This window comes from Heterodontus francisci, chromosome 24 (assembly GCF_036365525.1).
Source record: "Heterodontus francisci isolate sHetFra1 chromosome 24, sHetFra1.hap1, whole genome shotgun sequence".
Classification (NCBI taxonomy): Eukaryota; Metazoa; Chordata; class Chondrichthyes; order Heterodontiformes; family Heterodontidae; genus Heterodontus; species Heterodontus francisci.
Genome location: NC_090394.1, coordinates 22,871,968 through 22,889,653, shown reverse-complemented (window position 1 = coordinate 22,889,653; position 17,686 = coordinate 22,871,968). Strand labels below are relative to the sequence as shown.

Sequence of the window (17,686 nt, the reverse complement as noted above, 5' to 3'; positions counted from 1 at the left end):
GGGACTTCCTGCCTCAAGGTGGAGGAATTCCTGCCCAAGTCCGATTAAGTGGAGGTGGGCTCGCCACAGAATTTTTAGCTGGTGGGCAGGGCCTCCCACCCAATGTAAAATTCTGACCAAAGAGCTGACTAAATATATGTTTAGAAAGAGCATTGAGAGATATACAAATAAATGTAGACAGAGTTAGAGAACAAATGCTCTGTGGAATAGTACTGATGTCTTCAAAGGAAAACTAGATAAGTACATGCACAACAAAAACAGCAACAGCATCTTATATTTATATAGTGTCTTTAACATAATAAAATGTTGCAAGGCGCTTCGCATTATAAAACAAAATATGGCACTGAGCCACATGAAGAGATATTAGTTCAGATGACCAAAAGCTTGATCAAAGAGGTAGGTTTAATGAGTGTCGTAAGGAGGAAAACGAGGTAGAGGCAGAGAGGTATAGGAGGAACCTCCAGAGCTTAAGGCCATGGCAACTGAAGGCACGAGAACACAGATATCTTGGAGGGTTGTAGGGCTGGAGGCGATTACAGAGATAGGGAGGGCTGAGGCCAAGGAGGAACTTGAAAACAAGGATGAGAATGTTAAAATCAAGACATTGCCTGACTGGGAGCCAATGTAGGTCAGCGAGCACATGAGGGAAAAAGGAATAGATGAAGTAGGGTGGGAGGAGGCTTGTGCGGAGCATTAACACCAGCATAGTGTCTGGCAAAGCCCCATCTGCCAAGAATGAGGAAAGTGAATTTCACCTTTCTCACCTGGTCGTAACAATAGACTAGTTGGGCCAATTGACTTGTTTCTGTGCTGTGAATTCTATGTAATATGATGGTGCTGGAATAATTGGCGATATAATAATGATTGGATTCTGATGTTTTGTTTGATTTACCTTGAAGGGTAGAGAGAAAGTTGGCAAAATGTTACTTCAGGAAATGAAATGATTTGAGCAGAGTCCATGAAAGAACAGGTTGTACGTGTATTACAGAAAGAACGGACTTGATGGATTAAATGGCCTTTTGTCTTTCCGTGTACTTTTCTAAAAGTTCTTAATTTTCCTACAGATTTTTCTCGTCCCACCTGGCCTTGCAAAGAAAAGAATGTGGAATAAGAAGTATCCCATCTGTATTTTCTTCAGAGAGTCTGAGGCCTACAAATTCAAATGCTCTGGGGACAGAGAGTTGAAGACAGACTTGGATACTGAAGAGCAAAGGGAGAAGCCAGAAATCACAAGACAAGCACCAACACCAGAGGTCCTCCTGAGACACCCTCCAGAAGGCGGGGAAAATACACTCTTCCTTTTTGGAAGAACAGGAAGGGAAAAAGAAGAATGGTTTAGATACTTCCTGCTGGCTTCCAAAATGCAATCAGAGGACAGGCAGAACTTCAGCAGAGGTGGTGGAAAACCTGGTAATAAAATTGGCATTGATGATGATTTGAGCAGTAGTAGGAACTCCTGGTTAGACAACAACTGGAGTACTGTGATCAGTTCTGGGCATCACACCTTTGGAAGGATATATTTGCATTGCAGAGAGTGCATCACTGATTTACCAGAACGATACTTGCACGCCAAGGATTAATCTACGAGGAGAGATTAAACAAACTAGGATTGTATTCCCTGGAGATTAGAGGGTTAAGGAGTGATTTTATCAAAATTTTCAATATATTAAGGGGAACAGATAGGGTAGATTGGGAGAAACTATTTCTGCATGTTGGGGAGTTTAGGACTAGGGGGCATGGTCAAAACATTAGAACCAGGCCTTTCAGGAGTGAAATTAAGAAACACCTCTTCACACACAGAGCAGTAGAGGTTTGGAACTTTCTTTTGCAAATGGCAATTGATGCTGGATCAATTGTTAATTTTAAAACTGAGATGGATAGATTTTTGTTAACCAAAGGTTTTAAGGGATGTGGGACAAAGGAAGGTATATGGATCGCATTCAATGGCAGAACAGGCTTGAGGGGCTAAATGGCCTCCTCCCGTTTCTATGTTCCTATCTTAATGTATAAGTACAGAATACACAGTAGTTAAGGCAGTGTCTCATTCTCTATCTTGTTTTTACTCAGGTCTTCAACATTATAGAACTCCCTACTTACCTGATTCTTCCATATCTACAATATACAGACTTTTAAAACACAACCCAACCATTAATCCATCTTGTCTTTTCTATTCTTCTCAATTTTTATGATGTCCTCACAATGTGCAATGGTCCTTCCTTGGGACTGAAGGCATCCACGTGACTAATCTCTCGTTATAGCCTAGACTTCCAAAGCCTAATAATCCCATCTGTTTAGTAAAATATTGGGTGGGTTCTAGAAGTGCTAAACTATTCATACTGTAGCTGTTCAAACATTTTCAAAAATGTCTATTTGATATTTTCAACAAGCTTATCATCCCTTTGCTTCTATAGTGCTCCATCTAGATTTTTTTGCTAATATTCCAAATATTTGAAGTACTTAATTTTAATTTAACCAGTATTATAATTATGATAAAGTTCAGTGTATACGTTGCACTCATACAAATATCGTAATTTAATGCTTGCTCATCTGTAAAGATTTATCGCATCTCTATGTTTAGCTGATAGACAAACAATCACAGAACTGTGGCTTGATTACTGGGTTTTCCAGTACTAAAAACTGCTTTACAGTTAAATGCCTGGTGCATTTTGATCATCTGACATAGTGTAAAAAATTCTGAGGTTAAAAACATCATTGAGGTTCTGTACTGTGTCAGCCTTGTGTTGGGCAATCCCTGCAGAAGGGCTGGTGTTTGGAGGTAGGGCAACAGCCTATGGCCTAGTGGGGGATAAAAGCTCCTATCTGAAGCAGCAAGGTAAAAACTAGTCAAACTGAGAGGAAGAGGGGAACAGGAAGATATTGTCTAAATTCCTAAAGACTTAAAAATTTACATTTTGTGAGGACAGTTGTTAGGCATAATTACTAGAGAAAGATGTTTCCAATATCTTGCACAATTATATTTCTTGCTTAAATAAAAGCAAAATACTGCGGATGCTGGAAATCTGAAATAAAAACAAGAAATGCTGGAACCAATCAGCAGGCCCGGCAGCATCCGTGAAAAGAGAAGCAGAGTCAACGCCTCGGCTCAGCGACCCTTCCGAGGACCCGAGGCGTTGATTCTGCTTCTCTTTTCACGGATGCTGCCGGGCCTGCTGGGTGGTTCCAGCATTTCTTGTTTTTATTCTATATTTATTGCTTGGTTGTTAATGTAGCTCCAAATATTTTATTTATCATAAGGAAAGTATGAGGTTATAAGCAGTCAGCACATCCAGAGGAGACCTTCCCTTTTTGCACTCCTGATGCACACCAGGCAGGCAATTTTGACTTTAGACAATGCTCCATTGACTACAGTAAAAATGAACATCAGGCGAGGTGGTCAGGCCAATAACACACATTTTACACCTTTGTCCAAAGTCAAAATTACCCCACAAGAGTGCAATTTGGGAAACTGAGCAACCTGAGGCTTATGGCTTTATTCCCACTTAGACCATTCAATTTACCTTACAGATCTTACACAGAATCACAGCTCCAGCCCATTGGGGAGAGTGGCATATAGCAACAGCAGTAGCAGAGGCAGCACAGAAGATCTCCCTTCCCTTTTCAAAACCAAGGACTTGGCTGGAAACATCAGGCGAAAGATTCAGCTGGACTATAGCACATACATGTCGAAGTTGACTGTGTCCGACAGCTCCAGCCCTTTGGTAAGCCCAGAGCAGAGCACCACCAGCAGCCCCACCAAGAACCAGGTAAGGTAAAGGGAAATTAAGCTATTGGACACAAGGGCTCATGAAGATAAGTGATCGTGTTAATAACATGTCCACAGCTGACCCATTAAACACTGTGGGGCCAGAGGCAATGGGGGATGTATTATGTTCTCTCCTGCAGCAGGTTTGGAGATGGGGAGAGCATAAAATCGGGTGCGATGTTGGGAGGGGGGGGGGGGGGGGGGGAATTCCCCACCACCTTCCCACCTCTGCCAAAATTAAGTCTGGGACGAAGGCCTGTAAAGTCAATTAATGCCCAATTAAGTGCCTCATCCCGTTGCTGCTGCAATTAGCTGTGCAGGGGACAGCCCTATTACCGCACGGGAAGCACGGCACGAAAAACCACGTAAGCTGCTTCCCGGTTCTGGGATGGGATCCCTCAAAAAAAGGCATTTAGTGCCTGAACGAGGGACCTGGCATTGGGAAAAGGGGCACCTGCTGAGAGCCAACCCCCTGCCCTTGCTAACGACCCCCCCTACACCCCGCTCCCCCACGACCCCCTCCCTGTGAGACCCTTCCCGCCCTGACTTACCTGTGGCCTGGTTCCAGTGATGCTCCTGGGCCTTGGGTGGGTGCTCCACCAGCAGCAGCCACCGGCTCCACAGTGGCATTGCTGAGTTGAAGAGCTGCCGGCCTTTGATTGGCTGGCAGCTCTCTAAGGGCAGGACTTCCATCGTCGGGGCCCTTAATCCCATGGAAGGCCTGCTGCTAGCCACTTAAGTGCCCAATTGCCATTAGATTTGGAGGGCCTTCCGCAGAAGAGGTGACGCGGGGTTCTCAGTGTCACTTTTACCGAACATCAAGACTCTTGTCATCAGCATAAAATCCCGGTCAACGTAAAGCACCTTTTAACCTCACTGCTATGCCAGCGCGACATTTCCGATCCTCTGTCACAATTGCCTTTGTCAGAAAGTTTGCCAAATTGTTGTCAAATGCAAGTTTACAAAACGAATCTGCATGTTGATTATAAATGTCACTCGCTGCCATTTGGAGGAAATTGAAACAAGCACCTGGAGTGTCAGTTTAAAATCTTTTCAAACGTATTCTGTCCACAAGCCCCAGGAATTTAATGGGCTGCTGATTTAGCTGAAAACAAAACGGCCTTAATTTTGTTGTAAATAAACCTTAAAAGAAAAATTGTATTTCTTCCTGTTACTGGATTTGAAGTAATGACTAATTACAGAGAATGTACAGCACAGAAATAGGCCGGTTGGCTCACCAGGTCTATACTGGTGTTTATGTTCCACATGAGCCTCCTCCACCCTACTTCATCTAATCTAATCTGCTTAACTTTCTAAGCTTTTCTCATGTATTCCTCTAGTTTCCCCGGTTTCCCTTAAATCTCCTGATTAAAGCAGCTGGAGTACTGGCTTGCAGGCTGTGGATAAAACAGTTATTTAATAAATTATAAACTCCAAAGTTAGATTCACTTGTTTAAAATATTTGTAAGAGATAGATACACATGCACTCACACTCTTTTGTGAGGGTATGTACCTATTCATGCTTTCATGTTATTTCCCCCTTCCTCTTACACATATTTTCTCAGGTTTTCTATCAACTGCAGGAGCGAATGCAGTAAACGGGAAACCTGCTTCTGGCTCTCCACTAATCCTCTTCTTCACCCAGCCACTAGAAGATGTGTGCAGATGTTAACCCACTATTTTCCCTTTCCCTATTGAAAAATTCCCTGTTTCCATGCAGACCCACCCAAAACAATGGGCTGAATTTCAACCCCCAAAAACTGGTGGGTTGGGGTAGGTTGAGATGGTCAAAGTTTAAAAATCTCACACCTGGCCCCAACCCGCCCACTTCTGGTGGTCAAGGGGTGGGCAGCCAACCCGCTCCCAGGAGGCATGTTGGCTGATTAAATATTTTAATAACGTTGGCAGCCTCAGGTTTAACCTGGTTTAGAGGTTTAATCCTGGCTGGCCAGGTTTCCCAGGTCTCGGGAAACCCAGTAGCAGACAGGAGGTGAGGACAGCTTTGGGGAGAAGGTAAGTGCCTTTACAGCACTGCTTGTGGGCCAGGAGGAGCAGGAATACTTCCCCCAGCCGCACAAGTTTAACTTCTTTCCTTAGACCCCTTCATCAGAGCTCAACCTCCACCCCCTCTAAACAAAGACCTTCCCAATCAGGGATCACTGTCTAGGCTCTAATCTCTGGAATTCCATCCCTAAACCTCTCCCCCTCTCCACCTCTCTCCCCTCCTTTGAGGTTTCTTAAAATTGACCAAGCTTTTGGTCACTATTTCTAATATCTCCTTCTTTGGTTTGATGTCAACTTTTTTGTCAGATTATGCTCCTATGAAGCAGCTTGGGATGCCTTTGTTAAACTCGCTATAAATGCAAGTTGTTATTGTTATTATAGCAGGACTCAGGCTGATTAACAGTCTGACAGGTCGCAATATGAATTCTCCTTCCATGGCCTTTTACCATCTTTATACAAGCCAATGGATGGTTAGTCTTTATGGCAAGGGGGCGAGTGGGATATTATGGGTTACCACAACCTATACAATGAGAAGAGGCTATTTCAACCCAATGGTCGTGAGTATCCCATTGGATGTCAACCCAGGAGGCAGAGCTGGAGCTCCATTCTCCAATTACTGGGACTGTCTGGAGCGGGATCAAAACCTGAACCTTCTTCTCACCAAGAAAGAATAATTGCGTTCAAACATCAACACTCAATGTTGTTTGACATTGGACCCTCTGTGCAGGAGTCTGACACCTTAATGTTAGAGGTAACAGACCAGGAAAGCTAATTATGACATTATTAGTCCCTTTTTTCTGAGACTATGCAGGTTGCTAGGTTATGGGGCTATTGCCTAGCAACCACTAGAAAATTCTAATAAATCACTCTGAAGCAAGCTCAAGTGTAACAATTGTAGCAAACCAGTGATGAGCAGTATATTTAGCCTGAGGCAAAGAATCTACTATACTCCAAACATAGTTCCTTTTTGAAACAGACCTTTTAATATTGTGCACATCTAGGAATGTCGGAACATAAGAACAGAAGTCAGTCATTTAGCCCCTCGATATATCTGCCTTCTGCCCATATTCCATAATACCTTTGGTTAACAGAAATCCAAAATCTCAGATTTAAAGTTAACAATTAAACCAGCATCAGCTGCTGTTCGAGGAAGAGAGTTTCAATAATTCTATGCCAAGTTCCCCAGTTCTAGATTCCCCAACCAGCAGAAATAGTTTTTCTTTATCTACCCAGCAGTCCTCCATAATATCTTAAAAACTTCAACCAAATCACCCCTTAATCTTCTAAATTCCAGCGAATAGAACTATAGTTTGTGTAACTGCGTATTATAATTTTCCCCTTGCAGTCAGGTATCATTCTGGTAAACCTACACTGCACTCCCTCCAAGGAGAATATATCTTTCCTAAGGTGTGGTGCCCAGAACTGAACAAAGTACTTCAGGTGTGATCTAACCAGGGATTTGTAAAGATAGATGTAGTATGACTTTTACCCCCTTGTATTCTAATTGTTTAAATATAAAGGCCAGCATTCCATTAGCCTATTTATTATTTCCTGTACCTGTCCATGACATTTTAATGATCTATCTATGTGGACACTTAAGTCTCTTTGGACCTCCATTATTTCTAACTTTTCACTGTTTAAAAAGTATCCTGTTCTATCCCTTTTAGGTCCAAAGTGGTGACTCCCCTCCCCCCACTGCCCTGCACCCACCCCCCGCCACTTGCTTTGATTGAAATCCACTTGCCACAGTTTTTCTTAACCTTTCAACATCTTGTAATTTTATGCTTCCATCTAAACTGCTTGCAATACGGCCTTTCATTGTATCATCAGCAGATTTAGATATGTGTCTCTCTATCCCATCATCTAAGTCATTAATAAATACAGTGAATAGTTGAGGCCCCAGCACAAATCATTGTGGAATACCACTAGTCACATCCTGCCAATTAGAGTATCTATCCATTATCCCTACTCTCTGTTTCCTGTTGCTCAGCCAATGTCCTAACCAGGTCAATAATTTGCCTTCAATTCCAGGAGTTTCAACTTTAGCTAACAGCCTCTTATGAGGGACTTTATCAAATGCCTTCTGGAAGTCCATATAAATAACATCCATAAACCTGTCCAAGAATTTAGTCACCTCATCAAAAAATTCAATCAGATTCATCAGGCATAACCCACCCTTTACAACTCCATGCTGGCTCTCTCTGATTCGCTGAAAATGCTCCTTAATTCTAGTAATTTCTCCACAACAGATATTAGGCTAATTGATCTATAATTCCCTGGTTTCTATCTCTCAACTTTTTTAAATAGCAGAATGACAACTGTAAGTTTTCAATGGAAAAGAATGATTCCTGGATGTATCGAGCCTCTCTGGGACTTCTCTTTTAACTCTAAAGTTGTACTTACTCTATAACTGAAATGTTCTAGTTTGGCTCATACAGTTCTTCATTATTCAAATCCAGTGGCATAGGTATGAAGGAGAGATACCAAAGGGCAGTGATTAAGGTCACTATGCGAGGATCTTTAGTGGCCTGGAGATGGATGAGGACAACAAAAGAAGCCATTCTGGCACTATATCAGGCCAGCATTCACACGGGTACGCTGTCAACTGTGAAACAATAAATAATACAAAAGGGCAGGTGGAGTACATACAACATTTAGTATATAAAACAGCAAAAAGAAAGTTTTGACCAAGAAAGGGCAATTCAAACACTGAATCAATTCAATGGACTGGACCAACTTACGATCATAGGATTCCTACAAATTATTTAATCTGCCTGTGGAGGTATCAGGTATCCTATTTAAAACTTGGAGAAAAACAATGAACTTGTTGAAAGACAGGAAGGGAAATGATGCCAGGCCAAGAGCAGTACTGAGTGGACTGTCCCAGGGATTGGTGCTGTTTCTAATCCATAAGTGCAACTTGGCTTCAGAAATGCAGTGCAAGTTGATCAAACTGGCAGATCGGGAAAGGGGTGTGACCAAATCTGATGAAGCAGCCAAGGAATTACAGAGGAAGCTAAGCAGAACTATGACAGATAAGGGATTCAATACAAGTTGATACAAGTGCAAGATAGAATAAGAAATGCAGACATACTTCCTCAGTAACGTTGGGCCAATTAGGGAAGGGACTGAAAGAGTTACATATGAACATATGAATTAGGAGCAGGAGTAGGCCACTCGGCCCCTCGAGCCTGCTCCATCATTCAATAAGATCATGGTTGATCTGACTGTAACCTCGACTTCACATTCCCGCCTACCCCTGATAACCTTTCACCCCCTTGCTTATCAAGAATTAATCTACCTCTGCCTTAAAAATATTCAAAGGCTCTGCCTCCACTGCCTTTTGAGGAAGAGAGTTTCAAAGACTTACGACCCTCAGAGAGAAAAAATTGTCTCCTCATCTCTGTCTTAAATGGGCCCCTTATTTTTAAACAGTGACCCCTAGTTCTTGACTCTCTCACAAGGGGAAATATCCTTTCCACATTCACCCTGTCAAGACCTCTCAGAATCTTATGTTTCAGTCAAGTTGCCTCTTACTCTTCTAAACTTCAACGGATAAAAACCTAGCCTGTCCAACCTTTCCTCATAAGACAACCTGCCCATTCCAGGTATTAGTCTAGTAAACCTCTTCTGAACTGCTTCCAATGCATTTACATCCTTCCTTAAATAAGGAGACCAATACTATACACAGTAGTCCAGATGTAGTCTCACCAATGTCCTGTATAACTGAAGCATAACTTTCCTACTTTTGTAATGAATTCTCCTCATAATAAATGATAACATTCTATTAGCTTTCCTAATTACTTGCTGTATCTGCATACCAACCTTTCTCGATCTAGGGACTTTGGTTCTACAATAACCAACCAAACAAACAGAATGTTGAACTGTACAGTATAAGACTGAGGCTGTGATGCTCTGATCAGGTCTCGCCTTAAGTATCGTGTTCAGTTCCATTCAATAACAACAACTTGCGTTTATATAGTGCCTTTAAGTAGTAATATGACCCGAAATGTTTCACAGGAGAGTAATCAGGCAAAATTTGACACCAAACTGCATAAGGAGATGTTAGGTCAGGCAGCCAAAAGCTTGGTCAAAGAGCTAGGTTTTAAGGAGCATGTTAAAGGAGGAAAGTGAGGTAGAGAAGCAGATAGGTTGAGTGAATTTCACATCTAACTCTGACCTAACTAATCGTTTGCTCATGGCAGATGAGATGGAGCTGGTTCTCAGGCTGACGGTCAGAGTTCTCTCCCTGTGGTTATGGACAGCCATCTCTACTAACAACAGAGAAAACATACAGGAATAGATTCTCCTTCTTGGGGTGGAGTGCTAACAGGGCGAGACTTTCACCCACCCCTCTGATTCCACCCTAAACCCCCACCCTGGGGCAGGGGTCATTGAAGATGCCCACAACCATGTCACACCCCAGTAATGCTGCCGGAGGTTGTTGGGGGTGGGGCTCCAACAGTAGAGGTGGTCAGCCATTTAAAGGGGCAGATGTATCGCGAATCAATTACCAAGTTGAAAAAAATGCATTTTTATCTCTCTAGGATTAATTATCTTAGTGTTCACTGTTCTGAAGCCTTTCCATGTGCTTCACTAGAACTTATACTAAATCCAGTTGATGAGAGTTTCATCAGGCCATAGAAGGGCATAAAGTGCAGCCTGAGAACTCTTCCAAATACACCACCTCAAGGTAGGGGACAAATGGAAGGCTCACTCACTTCTCCTCCCCGTTTTAGAATTTCTTGGACAGGTTGCACGGGGGCGAATCCCTGCTCTCCACACTCTCTGGTCACTGGAATTTCAGGCCCATAGAGTACAGTGCACACGGCACATACATTGTGATAATGGGTGAGCCTTTACTGGGGCAGCTGGGGTTGTGAACTGTACTGGGACTGATTTCAGGTAGTGACTATAATGACTATGTGTCCTGCTGAACTCACCCACTGTGCAAGTGTTCAGTGGGTTTTGGATACCATAAAATCTTAGCCACTTATTCTATTTGGGCAGGGAGGACAGTATCCAGGCACTCATTGTGTCATGTATATGGGGACTGCTGTTGATGTGCAGTCTAATCGCTGACAATTAGGCTGGAACAGGAAATTTAAACATTTTCTCCTGGTTTAACTCAGGGAGTAAATGATTTCCTCAGACTGAGCTATTCTCTGATGTGCCTCAACCCACCTAGTGGGGTGAAGGCCTATGGTTATCATCTCAATGAGTTGCACCAATGTACTGCAGTTAAGTGGAAGGCAAAAAACCTGCCTGTGTTAGGATCTAGGGCAATCAGAATGGCAAGGCCCACTACGCAGCAGATAGCTCGAGCTGATGGATGATTTTCTTGATGTCAAACAATACCTGGATCTTTGGAAATGACCACAAAATGTGGAGAATTGTGCTTTCCCCGTACAAATCCCCCAACAAGCCGTCACGGCTCCAGTGTTCCACATGCTCAGGTGACCATGGATGTGGTTTGCCCTGAGATATGTTTCTAATTTATTCCTCTTTAGTGCCGGAACAACAGCAGCAACCTAGCACACCGGGGGAACTGTGTTATCAGCTCATAGTGTACCCACCCCTTACTTCACGATCTTCTACCTTCTGATGTGCTTACACTTTGTTGTTACGCTTTATGTTTCTTCATACTCTGTCTAAGCCTTGTTGCTTTTTACATACATACAATGGCCTGAAGTCCTGGCCAATATTTATCCCACAATCAACACCAAAAGGAGATGATTGTTAACACAATGATTGCAGGACCTTACTGTGCTCAAATCGGTTGCTATGTTTCCCACATTACAACAGTGACCATGCTTCAAAAGAATTTGATTATCTGTAAAACACTTTATGATGTCCTGAGATAGAGAATGGCGCTATATAAAATGGCGCCTTTATATATACCACACACATTCTTCACCAATTTATGCCATGATAACAGCAAATGCTACCCAGCCTCTCTTTTCCCATTTTCTTTTCTATCAATTATGTCATGCTAGGCCCCCACCTGCCAAGAATGGGACATATTAATTTTGTCATGAACATTGATTTTAATCTGTTACTGGAGTGAAGAAAGGACTGGAAAAGACATTTGCATATTAACAGACAGTGTTTGGAAGGACGAAGGACCATTCCCTGACACATTCAACCCACAATGGACTTTTGATCACCAGACATCGAAGGGGGAGCTTGCATTCCAGGTTGCCTGCTAAGATGGCCGAATACACAAATGGACATGGTCAAACCTGCTAGTCACATGACTAACCTGCTGGGCAGCCTGAGTTTTTGAATTTGTACAAACAGTTTGAGCAGTGTATCTGTTTGCTCCTGGACTGACAAGATCTCTCTCCTGTCTGCTCCCATCTCTTTCTCACAAGCCCCTGAATCCACTGAAGACACATGAGCCCCAAGAGGGAAAAGTCTCCTACAGTGAACAAGGTTTAAGAAGAATACAAGGCTCCAATGAAAAGCAAGATCTGCCAACAACCAAGGACTCTACAGTGAGCTCAAAGAACCGTAACAACAATTCTTCAGATATTGCCTCAAACCTTTCCACTTTATTTTTCTTCTGCTCTTTTCTGTTTCTATTTTCCTGTGTGTATCACATATGCATGCTAGCATGGGGCGCAGCATGTATCCGTAGGCGTTAACCAAATTAGAGTTTAAGTTTACGTTTACTAAATTTCAACTTTTCTTCTTTAAACCTAAGAAAGCCTGTTTCTGCTGGTTTCTTTGCCTTATAATTGGAAAGCAGTTAACAAGGATTCACCAAAGGGGGAGTTAAAAAAAACAGTGTGTTTAAAAATAAAACCCTGTTACAGTAAGACCGGTTGAAGGCTGAAAGGAAACCCTGGACCTCTTTCTCACCTGGTCATAACAATCAATGTAGCTATATTCTGTCTAGGGAAGGTACTGTAGATCAGGTTGTATGCCAGAAGATAGCTAGTCACATATTACAGTATGAAGCAGTTTAATAAATTTGCATCTCACAGCACTTCAGAATCTTTGATGTTCCTTAGTTTGAAAGCCGTGTGAGTGAGAATTTTGACTTCATTTATTTTGATTGGACCAGCATATTAATTTAAAAATTCTGTGAACATATTACAGCTTTAACTACAACCCCCCTCAGAATTCAGAGACATCAGCCAAAGATGAGAGATTATAGGCAAGTTACTGAAATGCTGATCGGTGCTGCCTTCATCTCAAAATGACGGATAATTTTACTGTTGAAGTTTATTTGCCTCACGATGTAAATGTGTGTTTCCAATGTGCCAAACTATGTCCCAATCACTCGCATTCTACAGAATTCCTGATAACATTTATAATGAAATATAAATTGTTCTCATTCAAATTGAAATATTAAGCACATTATATTTAGTCAAACTGTTGCCAAACTATCTAGGGATATTAGCACATTTTACAAGTATAGTTAATTTTATGTCAAATACACTTTATGGGAAGTGTGATTTTTTTTTAAATTCATGTTGAAATACTGAATGAATGATTAAAGAGGTATTGGCAGAAAGATTTTGCAATTACCCATTTTCAACTAGTGTGGATAGAAATCCTGATCCCAACATACATTTTCTTGTCAACTTATGAACGAGGATTCAGCTGTGCTTTCATTTTTTTTTCTCCCCATCTGGGAATTTGCTACTGCTGCAATCGTACAGGAGAAAATCCTCTCCTGGAGCAAAGGAAACTGAGAGCAGGTGCACAGCAAAGATTTGAGGACTAACCTGCAAATAGAGAAATACAGGGCAAGAGAGATTGCAGCTAACTGGAGTGATAATAAAAGCAAGAGGTCTAGGTAGAAAGACTAATTTTATCAAATATATATATTAAAATTCTGTGTAGGCTTACAATTTTAATCCAAATTAAATTTATAACAAAAGCATTGTACTAAATGTGTAGAAATCAAAGTGACCATTTTTACCTGGAATTAAGCTTTAAATCCAAAACACAGTTCTCTTTACCATAAAAGGAATAGCATGATAAATTGGCAGAGTTTGGTAAACTCTGATAAAGCTTGAAGTTGAGGTAGATGGAAAAAGGAATCACAAATAAAGCTAATGGAGATTGTCTCTCATTCTGCAATTTATCAATGTATTGTGCAGGTAACCAATGTCTTTTGTTTAAGGTGAATAACTTCATTAGTTTCCCTATGGAAAACAGGCAGCAGCCTGAAGAAGCCCTGCACTTGTACTGCCTGGCTAGAATTGCAAAGTGTAGGGCATAATTGATTGCACTCATATAGCCATATAGCACCTAAACCCAGAGGGTGCCTCTTTATGAATAGAAAAGCTTTCCATTATACCAGTGTACAGTCAGTATGTAACCACAGGAAGAAAACCATGCACTTTAATGCTTGCCACCTGCCACAGTTCATTTGTTTTACAGGAATCAGTGGTGCCCATTGAGGTGGTAGGAAGACGGATGGATGCTTGTTAGTAGAACAAGGCTAATGACCTCCTTAGGCCAAACCTGAAGAAAGCTGCTTGAATCTTGATAGAGGATATTGTTTGGATACTTAAGCAATGATTCTAGTTTACTGACAAATCTGGCAGAATCCTCATACAGACTGGCCAAGATCTCCAAGGTTACTACGATCTGCTACATCTTACAGAATTTTGCCCGGCACAAGGGCATTTCCATAAATAGCAGAACTAAGCTGGGTGGATTGGGGAAAAGGAGAAGCAGAAGAATTTACGCCATACGAGATCAATAAGTACTTACCCATATGAGGCAACCCGTTTATACTGGCCAAAGATGAGCTATTTGACTGCATCTCAGGAGATGTGCACGTTGAAGGTGACAGTCTTACCTATTTATTTAGCCTGAATATGGTGCTAGCAGGTCAAAATCAACTTTTTAAACTTTTGTGTTGATTTTGCGTCTGAGGCCCATCTGATGTGATTTTTGAGCAGACCTCAATTTAGGCGGCCAGTGCATCTGCCCGAAGTAGCAGAAGCGTCATTAAAATATTTAAACCAGAGTCCTACCATTCTTTAAGACCCCTGCTGCAATTTTAGTCTTCCAATGGTTATTGAGTGGCCATACTGGCAGCCACCTGCCTATTGCCCATCCAATTTACTGCTCTTTGAAAATGATTTTATCTGATTCCCAAGGGAGTGCTTGACAGAACTGTGCTGTCTCCTGCAGGCAGACATGGAACCAACTTCCATGATGACACAATGAGTGTTTGTTCAGATGACACCTGTTTTGAAATTTTTTTGCCATTAAGTCTTTTCAATTAAGAGTGGGAGATGTGCATCAAATCTCTTAATCTACAATTTACTGATGAATCATGCAGAACTACCCACACAACCTGCAAGAGGCGTAAAACATGCTCTCATTCAAGACACCTTCACTGTATATCTCTAATAGCCCATACAGAAGTCAACTGCACAAAACCCTTGCAAAAGTTTCCCTTCTTTGCCTTCAGCACTAATGTGCTTCGCTACTACACAAATGTTCATTATTCCCAAAGGAACTTTCATAGCACCTTACAGTTCTAATTAACCAAAATTTATGAACTTTTACAGTGTGTGGAGCAGTGTGCTCATTCTTAATTAGCCTTCCACTTACTTCCATTTCTGATAATGTATGGTTCATGCTTTCTACTTCCTATTCATGTGCTCCATCTAAATGCTTCCCCGTGGGAGGAAAAAGTAAGGAGGAGGGCAATGTCCTGGGAATGTTGGGGCCGTTAATGGCCCTGCAAGTATAGACATTATGCATACTGTGTGCTGTCAAATGTAATTGCAGTCATTTAAGTGTGGTGGCAGATGTTGCAGCACAGTTATCAATGTTATCTTAGGATTCAAGGGAAGCGACAGGTGCAGCTGGTATTGCCAGTGCATTACCACTGATATTACAGCTGATCCTGACATTAAGGGGTTGATTTTAGCTCTCTTGTAGCAACATGGGCTAGCAAGCTGTCAGCCAGTCCCAGAGCGATAGTGGGAAGGTGATTTTAATGGCCAAGCTTCATTATTATTCTGTACAATGGACTCCCGCCTGCAGCTGGTGCCAATAATGAGGAGGTCAGCGGGCAGGAGCGGGATCTCGGGTAGCAGACACCCAAGCTAGCGGTCCTCGGGATGAGTAAAGTGGTCTGGAGGTGGGTATCCAGAGGCAATTCAAGTCAGAGGAGGGAGGCCTGGGCAGGAGTGGCACAAGATTTCCTTATGGGGCCCAAAGGAGCTTCGCCTGTCCCACAAGGAAACTACAAATTGAACAAATCTACCTTGCTGGGCTCCTTCTTGTGCCGGCTCCTGTTCCTGACAGGCAAAGAATACATGAAGGCTTCCCCACACAGGCCTGTTGTTAATATTGCAGTCCAGTCCCAATTACATCATTGGGACCTGATCTACATATATAAACAAGGACCCTGCTAGCTTTGGGCGGGTGTCCTTGCTGCACGCAATTTAAAATGGTAGTTAGCAGGATCAGGACATGAGGTAAGAGGCGAAGTCTCCCCCTCCATTTTATCCAAACCCTCTGCCCAGTTTCTGCTGGGACGGTGAGTTAAAATTCCCCCATCAATTTTAAGTTACTCTATATCAATGGTTCCTTGTATGATAAAACTGGCAGCTGTGTGTAATGGACAAGTCACTCACAAACAAACCAGTCCATTGTCAGCAGCTTGCGATGTCCTCAATAAACCTCTGCTTTTTTGATCTTATAAAAAATTTTATTTGACAAGCTCCTGTTTGATGTTAGTGCTTTTTCTATGTCCCTCAGATGCCTGGTGATGTCCGAATCAGTGCCCAACCCCAAGTGTCCTGGATAAATGCAGTGATTGGACGGATCTTCTGGGACTTTTTACGGGAAAAGTTCTGGGCAGATCAAGTTGCTTGCAAAATTCAGAAGAAGCTGAGCAAAATCAGGGTGAGCTGAATGAATGTTCAGAATGGCTGTGGTCTATAGTGGAAATGGCTGCACTGTTCAGTGAGCCTCTTGGCATGGAGGATATGGGCACCAACAAGCTTTCTCCAATTAAACACAGTGTTATGTTTGATGTGCAACTAAATCCTGCTTTCATGCATCAGTAGAATCTTCAAAACTACAGCACAAAGCGAACTTACTTGGCCCAGCACTTTAGGCTGGATTTGGCTGAGATTTAGCAATCCCAATGTCGGCCCCAATTCCGGGTTGGGAACCTGGGCGTCACTCACGATCTTTCTGCAGACGGCCAATTAAGAAGCTGCCTCTGGGAGCTCTGTTCAAATAAGGACAGCATGGGGACCAGTGAAGTGGAAGGCCCAATGGGAGGGCTCGCAGCCATGTCCGGCCAGCAGCCCCACTGGGAGAGGTGGGCACTGCTGAGGCAGGGAGGAGACCGTGAGGGTGCCTCAAAATGGAGACAGTCTCTGCAGAATTAAAGTTCGAAATCCCTCATGGCCACAACAGTCAGGCCATCATTATGTAGGTGGAGCCCATCCTCAGGGTGGTTTGCAGCCATGGCTTGCCTGTCACATCCCAGCTGGTCTGTGCTGGTGTGATGGAGAAGAGATGTCGATGGACACCTCCCCATCACCCCGGCCTGCTGTTGGGAGGCTGCTTCAAACGGGGAGCCTGGCCGCCATCAGTAAGATCCCAGTGGCTCCATCTGTCCCCCAATTTGCCTAATAATGTATCTATTTGGCTACCCACTGCTACTGGGCGGGTAACCTCTGCCGTGCTCACCCTGCCTCCAGCAAGGTAGCGCAGAGGCAGAAATGTGTCAGGTAGACAACCTGGCGCGCTCTTTTCCGATTTTTCTCCTCGTTCTGCTTCCTACCCCACCTCCGCGGGACTGGGAAAATTCAGCCCTTCAAGTGGAAGTATTCTTATAATAACTAAGAAGAAGAAAATCAAGATTTATATTCTAAAATCATGAAGCCTGAAGCAAACTGTCTCATTCTACTCACTGTACTC

General features: G+C 42.7%; 1 protein-coding gene across 1 annotated transcript in view; it reads left to right on the top strand.

The window, feature by feature from the left end:
• The window catches only part of tex2l (testis expressed 2, like), an 89,143-nt gene that overhangs the window by 30,878 nt on the left and 40,579 nt on the right, over positions 1 to 17,686 (top strand). Inside the window, exons 3-5 of the mRNA XM_068056809.1 lie at positions 1,065 to 1,410; positions 3,526 to 3,764; positions 16,511 to 16,657. Coding sequence (XP_067912910.1) covers positions 1,065 to 1,410; positions 3,526 to 3,764; positions 16,511 to 16,657 — 732 coding nt within the window. The remainder of the gene's footprint in view (positions 1 to 1,064; positions 1,411 to 3,525; positions 3,765 to 16,510; positions 16,658 to 17,686) is intronic.